The sequence below is a fragment of the Tubulanus polymorphus genome, chromosome 4 (assembly GCF_964204645.1).
Source record: "Tubulanus polymorphus chromosome 4, tnTubPoly1.2, whole genome shotgun sequence".
Lineage (NCBI taxonomy): Eukaryota > Metazoa > Nemertea > Palaeonemertea > Tubulaniformes > Tubulanidae > Tubulanus > Tubulanus polymorphus.
This window is the reverse complement of record NC_134028.1, coordinates 7,889,216-7,904,028: the sequence shown is the minus strand read 5'-3', so window position 1 is coordinate 7,904,028 and position 14,813 is coordinate 7,889,216. Positions and strand designations below refer to the sequence as shown.

Genomic DNA, 14,813 nt, shown 5'->3' with positions numbered 1-14,813 from the left:
CCTACTACCACGGTCTTGCGCGTCGGGTAGTCCACATATGCAACTTTTTAACATTGCGAGCTGAGCCGGGACATATGCTGGAAATCATTATAATCTAGACAGGTTTCGACGAATCGTACTACCGAGTTTGAACTGTATTTACGAATCGATCTTCGATGTGTATATTCGGATGGACAAAAATTAAGTAGATACAACGCAATACAGGCATACGTGGGAAACAGTTTACATTGAACAGTTTAACATCAAGGGCTGATATTCCATTGGCTAGCCTGAATACCGCTTGAGTAAAATAAAAGAAACGAAGAAAAAATGGGTTTGTAACAAAACAAGCTTAACATTTTATTTAGTATCAAATACCAAATAATTTACCAACAACGCAATGAATATACGTACATGTGAATACCCGTTGTCCAGTAGCTGGTGCTGTTAATTTCTACGTATGTAAAATGGGACTTGGCGCTTTCAAATACAGCAAACCGCAGTTTAATTGGTTAATTGATGATAGGTTATAAACCAATCTAAATATACATAAATTCGTGTGGGCTTACGTCACAGGGGCGGATCCAGGGGCAAACGTGCTTCGACAGGAGTACCAAAAAATGAAAAGGGCATATGCCTACTGAAAAAGGCAAGTATCTAGGCAAAGAAAGTGCGAAGCCAAAATTGGGGTCTGGAAAAAATTTTTTTGAAATTTCAGTGCATTCTAATGCAATTTCCAGGCACTGTCTATGACATCGAGACCTTAATCGATGTCCAAAATCTTGTGGAGCGACTGCTGTATAATATTTGTTGCGGGTTGGGGAAAATTGCCCTGAAAAAAATTAACGTTAAAAGGGCACGAAAAAAATTGGGACGGATGGGACTCGTGCTCCCATGGATCAGCCACTGCGTCGACTATTGTTGACTACTGCGTCGACTAAACTATTGTCTTACGTTCAGAAAGCAGAGATACGCACAACCGAAGTACCGCGGACAAACCTGATAACATGCAAAAAAGTATTAAATCCTGCTTTATACAAATGAACGTAACAATTAAAATATATATAATATATTCAATAAAAACAACTTATCGGGATCCAAAAAACCCTCATCGGCCTATGGCGGATTTTACATCTATAACCAAACAAAGCATTCGGAATTGCCGGTAATATTAACATATATCAATATAATTCCCAGTTTGCTCGGATCATTATTGCGTGTGCCTACAGAATCCAAACAAGGTGTTATACACCACACGTCCATGATAAAACAAAGTGGCGTCTTTTAGCGTCAACTATGTGTTATACCATGTATTTAAAGGTTGATTTGGCTACCACGAAAGCATCTTATTTTATACCTTACAAACACACACTTGGTCTTTTAGATCGTTGGTAAGAGTCAAAATAACTTGTCTGTCCTAAAAGACTGGTCCTGTCTAGGTTCTTGTCTATACGGAACAAAGCCCCAGGAAACTATCACACAAGTTGAATCGGGCTCGGTTTGCAGAAAACAGATTCCGCGGCAAATAAAGCTCTACCAGATTCTCGCTGGTTTTTGATTTCGGCAATTCAGTTATAAATTAGAATTAGGTTCCACTTGTAGTTTATAGTTATACATAACTCTCCTTTCAGCGATGCGAACAATCAACCAGGCAACGAGCAAAATACCGAAAACCTGAAAAAAAATCCGCATTTTAATTATTCGTTAATTTAGGACGTGATTCGAGTATCTTTTACGTTTGCAGGGCGGATCTAGTCTTACTCAGGAAGGGCTGTACTCCCAAAGTAGGACATATCATATAATGAAAAGGGCGCCCGAAAGAAAGCTCATCGGAAAACGAACTCATCTTGTAGAAATACAGTTAACAAGCGTATGAAACTTTTGTAGGTAGCAGTTTAATATATTTAATCATTTTCTGTGAAACTTAAACGAGTTAAAGAATATTTATAACGATCTTTATAACATGTATGAATTCGAAATGAATTCTACTTCCATATATAGAAGCCCTACGAACCTGAGGTATCGCAAATCCCAGAGCAATTCCACCGATGATATCCAAATGATGCCGTAACCATAAAACAAACGTAGGCGTACAACCATTAATGTTTATCTGAGATGAGGCTTCGTGAATCTAAAAATCGATTAAAAAACTGCGAGATATATATCGATTATGTGTTGTGTTTGGTTGGCGGATAATCTATCAAATGTTATTCCAAACAATCTTTTTTTGATATTCGTTATAGGCAGCCGTTTCATCCTATTGGCGTTTTGTTCACTTACCGTCATATTAACCGATCTTGTATGGTAACCGCATCCATCTCCGAGCCGTTTCTACCAAAAGACATGAACAAATTGATTTCGATATTGACCGAGTGGAACGAATTTGTCGTATTAGAGTTAAAGCTACACGTCCAACCTCTATAAGATGAACCGAGAAATAAGCTCGGCCCCAATAATAGTATACTTATGACTTAAACTACTAAATGGTTTTTTAATACCAAATCTGGTAACCAGCAGAGCATAATGTGCTATATAACACATGATTTATGAAATCACAGGCCCGCAGGGTGAGGATGCAGGGGGTGCAGCCGCATCCCCCCCAAAAGAAAACAATTCCGAGAGTTCCACCCTGATATGTCTAATGTGTTATTACTGGGACATGAACCCACTCCTGCAACCCACAAAAATTCTATCTATGAGTTCCACCACCCTTATGGTTTCTGCATGGTCCCAGATTGCAGGAAATCAGTTTAAAATGCAGTAAAATTTCCCATTTTGCGCTCGCTCCGTTCGAACTCCCACTGAAGTTCCACTGAAATTAAATCAGCACCCCCACCAAATTAGATATATTATCCATGATTTTTCAGCTATCAGAGATAAAATATAAACACTGCCTCGCGCCAAACAATAAGCACGAATGCGTAGTAAATCAAAATTATTAATCTAAAATTTTAATATTTTTAAAATATTTTGCTTAATTACTAGATCACACAATATGCCAAGTATGTCAGGTATTTCATAGACTATAGTGTAAATACATTAGAATTAATACACGTATATGGTATATTTTGTGCAGCTGTTTTCCCATTAACAGCTGATGTCACTGAGTCGTCGCAGCACGTTGAAATACTACTGCATTCAAAATGCATAGAATTTATCAATTTCTGAAAATCTTTGTGAAAATGTTGAATATGATAGATGTGAATGTGTAAGCAGGGGTGGATCCAGGGCCCTATCTAGAGGGGTTTCAGAATTGTATAAGGGCACTCACAATTATGGGGAGGGCACTTTCTCTGTCAAATCACGGTAAAAAAGGGCGCTTAACATCAAACTTGTGGTTTTCAGGGGCACTTACGACGCCAAATCATTCACCGTTCAGCACTGTTCAGCTTGTCATTTTCTAAAGAATTTCGTTTAATGACTATATTTTTGCACTCGCTTGGTTATACGACTTGTAGATACGTTTGTAGATAAGTTTGTTAACGAAATCCAACGCGATGAGTGGTTTGTGAATTATAAACAGAGAAACCTTTTTCGATTGATGATTCTATAGCAGATATGTTTAAAAACAGATTTTGATTTACCTCAGCACCTGGATGACAACAGGATCTAGGCACACCGCATGCGGTTACTCCGACATTACCACACGAGAAAAACGGATTCAACTCCCAGTCTTTATAACTGTTAAAACCACAGCATTGCAACTAGAAAAAAATCAAAACGACCAGATTACCTCTTTACTCTAAATAAAATGGAACTCGACAAAAAAGAAATAACATCAATACGCTTGATGATGGCTAATAATCTAATAGCCGAAACGCTGCTCAAAATACATGTGTATATTCTCGGTTACTCAAAAACTCTACATCTTTGGTTGAATTATTGTGGGATTTCTCTCGTATATTCAATCTTGCACAGATTTCCAGTATCATCTCGACTTAACATCGGGGTTCACCCGATGCGTATATAGTTTTGTACGTAAATGAAACGTACAAAAAAGTCAAAGAAATGGCGAAATGTCAAGAAGAAATGGCGTACCTATACAAGAAGATGTAAGTTTCAGGAGCCAACAAACTAAATACGTAGATTATCACGGTAAAAAAAACGAAACATTTATTTATGCCAAACGATTACAGACTAAATAGTTAATTAACATTTTCCCTACATCACGCAAATATAGCGTGTAGTTTATTTGATTTTTAAGCAGGTTTCATAGCGGAGGATATAAGCATACCAACGGCTTATACTATGTTTTCTCTACATTCTCGTCCAACGCAATATGAAATGCACTTATATCTCCACTCAAGAATAAGCACTCACAGAAATAACTGATGAATTAAGACATCTACGTGTAGGTTCTAGTAGTTCTTAAAAAAATGAACACACATTTTCTTGGAGTAACGATTATGCGATGATACGTAGCTAAAAGATGAAAAATGATTTTCGAATCTAGAATTGGTTACGGCGCATACATCGTTTATACGTCCGTGATCCTATATTCAACCTATAAGGCGACAGATGTAGAAAATACATTGTAATGACACCAGATGCGGATCTTCGGATTTAAGCAGCTTGAAAAGAACATTCAACATATGTGGAGATGAGGTTATTTTCTAATCAGTTAATGAGATCAAGGGTCAAAAAATTTTAAAGATACTTAAACGGAATTTTCAAGGAGTTGAAGGGGCCATAGACTGACCATTGGACTAAGAACAAACAAATAAGTTGAGATACAGCTTTAAGCTACAAATTCTTCATACTAATAGTATGAAGACTCTGGGTTCATAGTAGTATCCATAAAAACCCCCAAATCAAACAACTATCTTCAATCGAATACAGTATGAAAGAGAATATTGTAGTATGGTACGTTTCTACATTAGTCTGCGTTAGGTAACCCCGAAATAACTATTTATGAGATAATATTTGGTGTAAATGAACACAGTGTTTTTGCTTCACCGAAAGATCCAGCCGCAGCCGCAGCTTACAGGGAGGTATATAGAGATGCGGAGAAAGATACGAAGAATGATGCGAGGAACGATATACGAGATACGACAAAACCTCAACGCCTCAAACATTTACAGAGATATTGTATGTGTTTCAATTTGAAATTAATTTCGAATTAATTTTTGCTAATATGAATACGGGTGTTTATTCAACTTTGTATAAATTTGCATAATTATCAAAATAAAAAGGTAAAATTCTGATTTCATCAAAAACAAACCAAAACCACTCACGAGAAATATAACACTTAATACATCAATCTTTGAAAAGAATTCTTCCAATTTTTTTTTCTCTTTACCACCGGTTCTTTTGAGTTACGCACGATAAGCTGTATGAAGCTCAATTTATCCATCTCTATACCAGAATACGCAATGTCTGATAAGGAACACAAAAAAAAATGACAACTTTATGTATTTCGTACAATACACGTCATTTGGGAAGGAAAATCCTTCGTCGGTATGCTGGCTCCACTCAATTCCGCCATTTTTTAGCCTCTAGACTCGTAAAGAAATTTTAGTTTTTCGAACCCAAGTTGCGTTCTAACGCACGAGAGGATCTATACGCTATTGGCATAGCCTACCTGAGTGACTGAGATCAACCTCTCGTAGACATTTCAACTTTTAAAACCTCGCTTTGGCACTTACCCGATATTGGATACCGTTTATGGCATCAGTGATTTCATTGTTTCCTCTTCCATAATGAGTTATAGCATTCGAAAACTGATCGTTTATAACGGCTCGAGCCTGCAGGAAAAATATCGATCAGTCGATCTTCAACTTCTTACTTCGGGAAATGGATATATATTCAGAATATTGTTCATACCGTTTCTCTGTAGATGTAAACCAAAACTCCAACGATCACTTGAAATATCAGTAACAAAATCAGTAAAATCAAAAACTGAAACGAAAACAATCAACAAGTTATACTAATCTACGTAAGTGGTTTCGTTTCTGCGATAATCAACATCCATCCATTCCAGGCCCCTGCCAGTTCGTTGTATCTGAAGGTACATATACCTAGAAACGAATCAGGATCTAATTATCCAGCTGTAAGTAAGTTAGAGTTTGCTCTTGAGATATATTTTCTAGTTTAGAACTACATATTTCACTCGAGAATTCAATTCCTATCATTTGTATCGGAGTGGATCATAAATGCTAAATTTCATACAGATAAGGTTGATGTTTTATAATCATAATGTGAAATTTCCAAAAAATTCTCAAATAACATAGTGTTTGAACGATAAAAAATCATGTTAACAGCGTTAGCTCAAAGAATCGTCAAGGACTGTGAATAGGCCTGAGACGGTGTATAGGTAAAAATAATTCTCAACAACCACCTGTACACAATAGATTATAAACCCTTCTCTGGCTGCGTAAGCATACACAACATTCTTTCATCGCTATTTTTTCTGCAAACAGTATAGTGAAAAAACATTGAGGGGTGCGTTACTTTCTACAAACTATGAAAAACTGGAGCGGATACGTTTTACTCGCAATCACATGAAAACTAAGATGACGCTAGTAGAAACTTAGATTCTGCATGATATTTGAGCAATAATAAGCGTTTTCACCATTTTTGACGTCATTTTCAAACACATTAAATGCACATACATAGATAGGGTTCGTAAATTGCTGATGTGGTTTGATGACACGATTTGCACATATTACGGTAGTACAATTGCTGGCCCGTAGCGTGAGGATTAAGCGGGTGGGTCGGTTTTTTCTAAATTTGGTTGGAAATGAACGGGGCCCTCCCCTGGAAAAAATTTGAAAATATTATGCTCAGTTATGGCCTTTGAGCGATTTCCGTTGATATAGGTACGAAGGTTTTGATGAATGAAAAAAATCAAAATATATGCACGTATTATGTATAGAGGCCTGAGGCAAAAAGTTTTTGACCCCGGTATCCTAGGTACTAAGCTAAAAACCCCAATTTTCAATATGGTACCTAGAATAATTGTATCAGAAAATCTTTGCGCCAGACCCCTGTTGTATCGTGTTGTTGTTGTAAGTGCCATATATTTGCGCTTAATAATTTTTCAAACCAAAAACGAACGACACTAAATATTTTTTGCGGGGGGAGGGGGTCAATCTGTGCTTTGATGAGAGGCTTTTAATTTAGTCTATTGATATCGTGTTGTACATGCCGTTTGGGAAAATCTGATTTTCTTACAATTACTAGAATGGCGCGATTTTCCTTGATCGCGCCTGCCAGGCCGATAAGTCCGATGATGAATATGAATACACCCAGTCCGCACAGTAATCCGGATGGTATCGTCAACAGTTCCGTTACTTCTTCATAGTCACGCCGCAATGAACCGACCCATATTCCTACTGCTAATAGCAGCAGTCCGACCACCTGAAATAAATACACCAGTCACCAGAAAACAGTTTTAGGATTTTTTTCCGATCATTGTTATAAGTTTTTAGCACTTTTGATCGGGTTTGTAAAGCTTTTTAAAGCTTTCTGGTCATTATTCCCGAAGATGACTATGAGGATATAGTCGAAACGTTGAATAAACTACTTCAGTTACATTTTCGGGCTTTTCGTTATTATTCTGGGATTCTCTCTACATTTCTGATCAGGTTTGTACTTGTGCGTGAAATCTACGTATTTCTCAACAATTCCTCTATAAAGTTACAGGATTTAACATTTTCGGGGAATATAAGAAGCTATTTGGAATATTTGAAAAATTCCTTGGGAACCGTTCTGCAGAAAGATGATTGTTTTCTAAAGTGTCACAGTCTGTCATGCTATACGTATACAAATACATGTATATAGCACACAATTTCATATTCCAGGGAAAGTAATTAGAATTCAATTTACATAAATGTATACCTCGGAATCACCTGATTATAGCGTTAGGAACATCCGTGACAACAGATGCGTCACCGGTACTCACTGTTTTATGACAAACTACCATTTTTGCGTACATACACATACAGAAGCCTAGCGGAAGGGCCCCTCAACCCAGCCACACGTAACATATATACCAAAAATCGTAAATTCTTGACCAAAATCATGCTTGAAAATTGTAACTATGTTAATAGAAGAATATCCACGATAGAAATATCGCCGCGTACAGGAAATCTCGATTCGAGAATATTTCTTACGTATACATTCTTTATCTTTGCGTTCAAAGCGATTAGATTGCATTTTATAAATGAATTCGAAATTTCTTGAAATCCCCTAAAATGTATTATTCTAGCAGCCGAATTCAACATGGACAACGGGGATGAATTATTGCAGAAATGTTCAAGATTTTTCATGAAAAAAATTTCAAAAGGCTTACCAGTAACCACAATCCGTATATAATCACTAATATTCTGATAATCGTGTACGTGTTACACGGGCAACATTTATCCTCGCGATAAATATACTCTGACTGGGAGCCCGGAGAAAACTCTTTATCGTGAACCATCGCTGTTTCAGACTGACAGCACATGGCGCTCTGTTTACTAAATACAACGCGCGATCGAAGCGTCGCCCTTTGAGACTATAGTAGTAGAAATAAAATTATGTATTCTATACCAAAGAAAAAGCAAGTTATAGTTTTCAAAAGTAGCTTTGTATAATTTCTTTGGACAGGATGGTAATTCTGATATGCGACCGCTCAAACCACCTAAATGTAGCCTATTCTATAAGGCCAAGCTCCCGGACAAAATATGATTTTATATTCGCTGTTAACAATAAATCTTACAAATAAATTGTATCTGTAACAAAGACTTGAATGATTTCTTCATATGTACTTCAGGTAAATCAATTTTCCAAGACACGGTCAGTTCCAGTATATTCTGAAACGGTCAGTACACTCTCAGACAGTCCAGACAGCACATTCTCGTCGTACCAGTCAGGACACACTCCTTCGATCATCATGAATCATGAACTCTACTCAGATGCAGATCGGTTCTGGAATGTGATGAACTTCATCACAGACAGTAGAACGATGTAACTGCTGTAGGTGCGACCATGGACTCTAACGATTTTCGTTTTAGAGTCCATGGTGCGACCGATCTCCATCTGAGTAGAATTCATGAAGATCTGGAATCTACCGTACTGTGTTACTGGTCATTATCTTTACAGTGTTCATGTTTGGGGCCTTAGGATATTCAGCTACTTTCTTGATAATGATAAGTCGCAGATTCCGCAGGTTGTCTTACGCTAACTATCCCATCGTTTTGTCGCTCAGTGATTCCATGTTCTGCACCAGTTTTAAACTGATGCCTGTTATACAGTTTGTTCTCTTCCACGTTAAAGATGCTCCAATATATTTATCATGAATTCAGTGATCAGTATTTGTCAAATATATGAATTTGTATTTGCGGTTGCAGGATGTAATAGTTCGTGGTTGATAGTAGCAATATCTCTAGAACGTGCAGCAGTTGTGATCTCCTCGTTCACATCTCGTTTGATATGTACACCGAAATTCGCTAGATTCGTTTTATTTGTGCAGTGAATGCAATGTTTATATATTTCACATCTGGTTTGTCGATACATTTCATTGACCAGTTTTTTGGATGTTACTACGAATTATTTGACCAAATAACATATTTTGTAGCATTTGTCATCCACGTTGTCGTTCTATACCTGATTCTAACATCAAATTCTGTTATCCGTACCGGCGTACTTCAGTAACAGAAGTACGCCGGTACCTCTGAACAACTGTTGTTCAGAGGTTTCTTTTGATCCGAAAACTACAAAATCAAAACGTACAATAATGCTTGTAACAGTTTCACTCGCATTTGCAATCTTCCATTCGCTATTTACAACATTTTTTACCAATCGTGCCGGAGCAGAGATAATTTTTTCTATTTGACATTTTCACTGAGTTTTCAACATGGAACTACGTGGTAAATGTCTACATATATTTTTTTTTGACTGGGACGAGAAATTCGTGAATATTTCTGCGTGATCCGCTGTAGGAATTCAGTCAAATAACCATTCACTTATCTTACCTCGATATAAACTGATTTGGTCCGTTTTAATTCTCCGTCGAGAGTAGATCAGATTCGATACACTGTCAAACGTAATTTTTTTTATCTCCCATCATTTGAATCAAATTCATCACAATTTCAACACTTTTTTGTTTTTTTCTGCAGTTTTTCCGAGGTTTTATGTGGAAAGAAATCAAGTAATAGAAACATTTTATTTTTGTTTTCCTGTTCCCTTCCATTTTAAAACACCGATTAAGAAAAATTCTTTTTTTCTTTCTTTTCACTTCATCCTCCCACTTTTTTTATTGAAAAATATCCGCATGCCAAGTTATCAAAAAAGGCCTAATCTAACCTAATCTAATCAGTCCATAAACTATAATGAGGTCTACCCGGCGAGCAAAAACCGCGTGGTATTACATAACTCCTTTGAGAGACCGTACTGTGCTGCCACCAAGCTCGCTCGAAAAGCGGTCACATGATTTCAAGATGGAGAACTACCGACAACAAATTTTGACAGTTGCGATTATATGCTTTTTCAGTTGTATTTTATTGACTGAAGGTAAAGTCGTTTGCAAATAGGTGTCGTCAGTTCATGTATCTAAACTGTATCCGAACAGATATCCACTTCATTATATCTATTTACTAGGACATTCGTTCTCGTCTGTGAAAAGAAATGTAGCAGTTTTTCAAATGCAGAAAGACATCAATCCTGAAATGGACGCAAAGCTTCAGGTAAACAACGTGTACGAATACTACCAGCTTATCGTACATTTTAACCCTGTTTCTGGGATATTGCTTTTTGTGAGACATTTCCTAAGACAGTCCTTTTATGATTTATCTAAATTGTCCACAGTTACAGTATCAGTAGAGTAGGTGGCTAGTTAGTTGGTGTATCGGTTCCATTAAACGCAACAGTTTTTAACTGAGTTTTTCCATCGAAGAGTGAGCCTCCCAAAAATCTGAGGTTTCTCTTGTATTTCCTCTGTTTGTCAGGTAAATGCGAAGTGTTATCTTTGCAAATACTTCGTCGATAAACTAGCGACATTTCTTGAGAAGAACGAAGCCGTAGTGAATAAAACTATTGATGGATTGTGTGAAGCTATCCTTAGAAATCGTTTAATCGTGAGTTTGAAGGAATAAATCGTATTCTAAGCTATCAGATTTTGAGGGTGGTGATAAATTACCTGGTACATCCTATTACCCGTTCTATTCTCTTATTTTTTTGCACTCATTTGCAGTGTAGTTTTGTTGACTCGGCTTTAACTAATTTCATCGACCAACTTATCAGAGGTCAACTAAGTCCGACCAGTGCATGCGTTAAGGTCAAATTCTGTGCGGGCAACAGTAAGTGGTCGTGCAGTTTATCTAAGATTCAAACGTTTACCATAGCAATTTCTGTATTGAAGGGTTATTGAAATGAGAATGTTTTCCAGGTAGACTGAAAACTAAACAGGATGGCGTTGTTCATCAAATTCGTTCAGTTGATAAAGCAAGATGTGATATTTGCCAGTACAGCATAAGAGATATTCAAGATTCTGTCATAGAAAACTCGGTTTGTATTACTCCAGGTGCCAATCGCCCTAAACGTATTGAGTCGAATCGGACGAGTCTTCAAAACGAAACACTATTAAACTCCGACTCCAATTCGATAACATATTTGATCTGGTGGTAGTCTGAAGGACCCATTTGAGGCATTTCCAGTCATGGGCCAAAATTTGACTATGGAAAAACTCACTGCAAAGTATCATTCTAACTCGGGTTACTTTTTCATGTCTAGCTACTACATCGTATTTCTGGGAGGTTCGATTTCGAGTCTCAATATTTTGACACATTCTATTCTAATTCAGGCTGATGTTGAACGCTTTTTGATCGAACAATGCTCTCCACTGGAATCACCTAATGATAGATATGTACGTAACTATGAAGAGTTGAAAATTTAATGAACTGAATCCAGGGCCGTACCTAGCATTTGAATTATGAGGATGAGAAACAGAAGAAGGGCAGATCTATTGGATATAACAATAATACATGCAAATAGGGCACCACATTTCTGAAATTGCCCCCCTGCCCTCGCTAGGTACGTCCTGGAATCATGAATATCTGCTCGAGAGTTACAACTTTTAAACCTCGGACGCACAATAATTCTTTGTATGAATAATAACAAATCGATTCAATATTTTCTCTTTCAGTGCAAGTCTCTTATACACGATGCTTTCGCTTCGGGTATTAGCAGTTATTTTGAATCATCTCTATCTCCGCATTCCGTCTGCAAGATCATCGGATCATGTCTCGATTAACAGAACCGCCGGACGATCTCTCTACTGTTGATTCTGGAATTATTTTATCAATACATTATTTATATTTGGAAATATGTTTTATAATGAAAAATTAAATCGTAGCACCAATAAACTTTTTTTGTAATTTTGGAAAATATAAGTAACATCTTAGTTTTCCTTTTGCCAGTACAAGTGGGTTCAAAGACTTTGGAACAAAAGCCTAAGATGTCAAAATTCTGTACAGAAATCAATCTCTTTCTATTTAAAATTCTTGAGTATTTGAAATCACAATTTTGACGGCACACATCAAATCCTATATATGAAAGTCCAGTTCGTTTTACAGAAATGTAACAAAAACTTGTAACACATGATAATCAACAAATGAGCTATTCTGTATCGTGATAAACATGGATTTTCCCATGAATTATCTCGGGAGTAATGAACACTGCATTCCGGAGTGCTAATGGGTAAACACAATTTCATCAGTTTTAGAACTACAACCGGACTGAAGCACACATGACCAGCCTCCTCTGTAAATTGAGAATGGCAGAAAGTTCTAAGCGAAAAAAAAAAAATACTGAATACATATGGATCGTGGTAAATAAATTTACATTATTTATTATTTCTTATATTAATAAATGCACAATGACACTTTATTCTACACAAAAATATAACCGTTAAACTGATCGCGCGACACAACAGAAGAATAATAATAATAATTACCAAGGTGAACGTGTAATGTGGCTAGAAAACTGTACATTATTATCTACAAACTGTACATTTTATTTAATTATTATCACTTAATTTAATTAATAAATATCTACATAACCCAGCATCATATATTAATTAGTGATATCGATTGATAATGAAAATAATAATAATAATAATATTTATTACTCGCGGCCGGTTAATAGACTGGTACTATGTTTAACTCAATTGTAAACACCAGTCTACGACACTGCCCTCGGATATGATACTACCGGATATTGATATCGATATTTTCGACTGAAATTCGTCCTTTTTTTTCTACGATTAACTCTCCCTCGCCGATATCGAGAACGATGTTTCGTTCCTATAACGATAATAGTCGATCGATAACTTGCATAATGACGATTCTCGTAATCGATAATTTCGAATGCGCGCGGTCATCAGTTAGAAATCTGTACACGTTTCATCAGGTGATAAACAAATGACGATAAAATGTGGTCCTTTTTCCATGCTCGATAATAAAACATAAGACACAGGTTTTTGGCTATGATACAAAATTTACATAATAATAAGGAATTTGTACTAAAATGCGCCTAACCCTACCCTTAACGAATATCTTTTTTCTTTTTTTTTCATAAAACGGGATGATCTAAAAGATCTCGATTGGGTCTGTGTTATAAAACTGAAGGGATTTGGAGCTTATTTATTGGCAAGCTGCGACAAGTGGAACCTTGTTCTAAAGGACTGCTGGGCTATTTACAGTTCATCAATTACCGATCAACCTCGAATTTCAACCCAAACAGGAGTATCATTTCAATTTCATAATCGATGTAACTACTACCGTAAATAAAAAGATCAATATTCTGTTTTCTTGAAGCTCGTTAGAACGAAGTTCCACTTCCAACACCTACTCTGTAACACCGGATCTCTTGTCATTTGTATGAGCGGTAGATCTTACAGGAATGAATTGAGCGTTCTCTAAACCCGCCCCTCAAACTATCGACCCCTATTCATCCAACTTTTCATTGGCGTTAGTTACATGTTTTTGGGTTTATGAACTACAAACCACCTAGAAAGACATTTTATCACCACTCTCAAAAACTGGTCGCCCAGACATAAATAGTGATATCTAAGTACCGGGCAAATAGGTCCAGACTAGAATGAAATGATATCAGCATTCAGTTAACTCCACACCTTATGTCTTGACGCAAAACTTTTTTTTTTGCTTCTACATGTTATAGTGGGATATAGATAATGACAGGTTAGACCCATGGATCATCCTCCTGCGCAGTATCACCAACAATCAAGCCATTAAATTGACAGAAAGATTGTCTTTAGCACATATTTCCTAGCTATAAATGAAATGTTCGGCATGCCAATAACTCGATAACGAAGCCAAAACCACAGTACTTATCTGTTCTGAGATGAAATTAAAATCTCTCCCAAGTCCAGTTTGCTAGGCATGTTAACTGATAATATAGGATGTGGTAGGTCAAAGACTGGTGGTAAATGGAAAATGGACCTATGTTGGTCAGACATCCCTGAAGATCCCAATCGGATCTCACATAGAACATTCCCCCGTAAAATATATCCAACAAACTTTTCAGCTCTTGCAAATATCATTCCAAAGTGGCCGGATAATTTGATCTGATTTCAATTTCACTCATAAATCCGAGACTCGTCACCCCCCCCCCCCCCCCCGCCCAACTACATTACTATCAAATCAACAGTGAAAGATCCATCTTCTTTTATCTATGTACAGCAGGTAGAACAGGATTTTTGGCAACAAGAAATTTCAATACAAGAACAAAAAGAAAAATATATTCACAACTTACGAGCAGTGAAAGACATTACTATAATACAAGCCAGGAATGAAGTATCTTTAGAATAGTTAATAGTTTTCAGCAAAAAATAA

General features: G+C 36.7%; 2 protein-coding genes across 3 annotated transcripts; one reads left to right on the top strand and one right to left on the bottom strand.

The window, feature by feature from the left end:
- Nucleotides 1-375: 375 nt before the first annotated feature.
- On the bottom strand, nt 376-8,403 carry LOC141903874 (tetraspanin-33-like). 2 transcript variants are annotated; one of them, XM_074792230.1, is made up of 8 exons: nt 8,273-8,403; nt 7,153-7,338; nt 5,803-5,877; nt 5,625-5,723; nt 3,564-3,683; nt 2,260-2,310; nt 1,994-2,110; nt 376-1,653 (listed from the first exon to the last, which is right to left on the bottom strand). In XM_074792230.1, the coding sequence occupies exons 1-8, from the start codon at nt 8,399-8,401 to the stop codon at nt 1,552-1,554; spliced, it is 879 nt and encodes a 292-aa protein (XP_074648331.1). In that variant the 5' UTR covers nt 8,402-8,403; the 3' UTR covers nt 376-1,551. The 2 variants fall into 2 exon arrangements, with proteins under 2 accessions (XP_074648331.1, XP_074648332.1); XM_074792231.1 differs by lacking the exons at nt 5,625-5,723; nt 5,803-5,877.
- Nucleotides 8,404-10,393: 1,990 nt separating this feature from the next.
- On the top strand, nt 10,394-12,344 carry LOC141904123 (uncharacterized). Its single transcript, XM_074792638.1, has 7 exons — nt 10,394-10,473; nt 10,561-10,646; nt 10,908-11,036; nt 11,153-11,258; nt 11,348-11,466; nt 11,762-11,824; nt 12,104-12,344. Exons 1-7 carry the CDS (start codon nt 10,401-10,403, stop codon nt 12,209-12,211), a joined length of 684 nt encoding a protein of 227 aa, XP_074648739.1. The 5' UTR covers nt 10,394-10,400; the 3' UTR covers nt 12,212-12,344.
- The last annotated feature ends 2,469 nt before the right edge of the window (nt 12,345-14,813 follow it).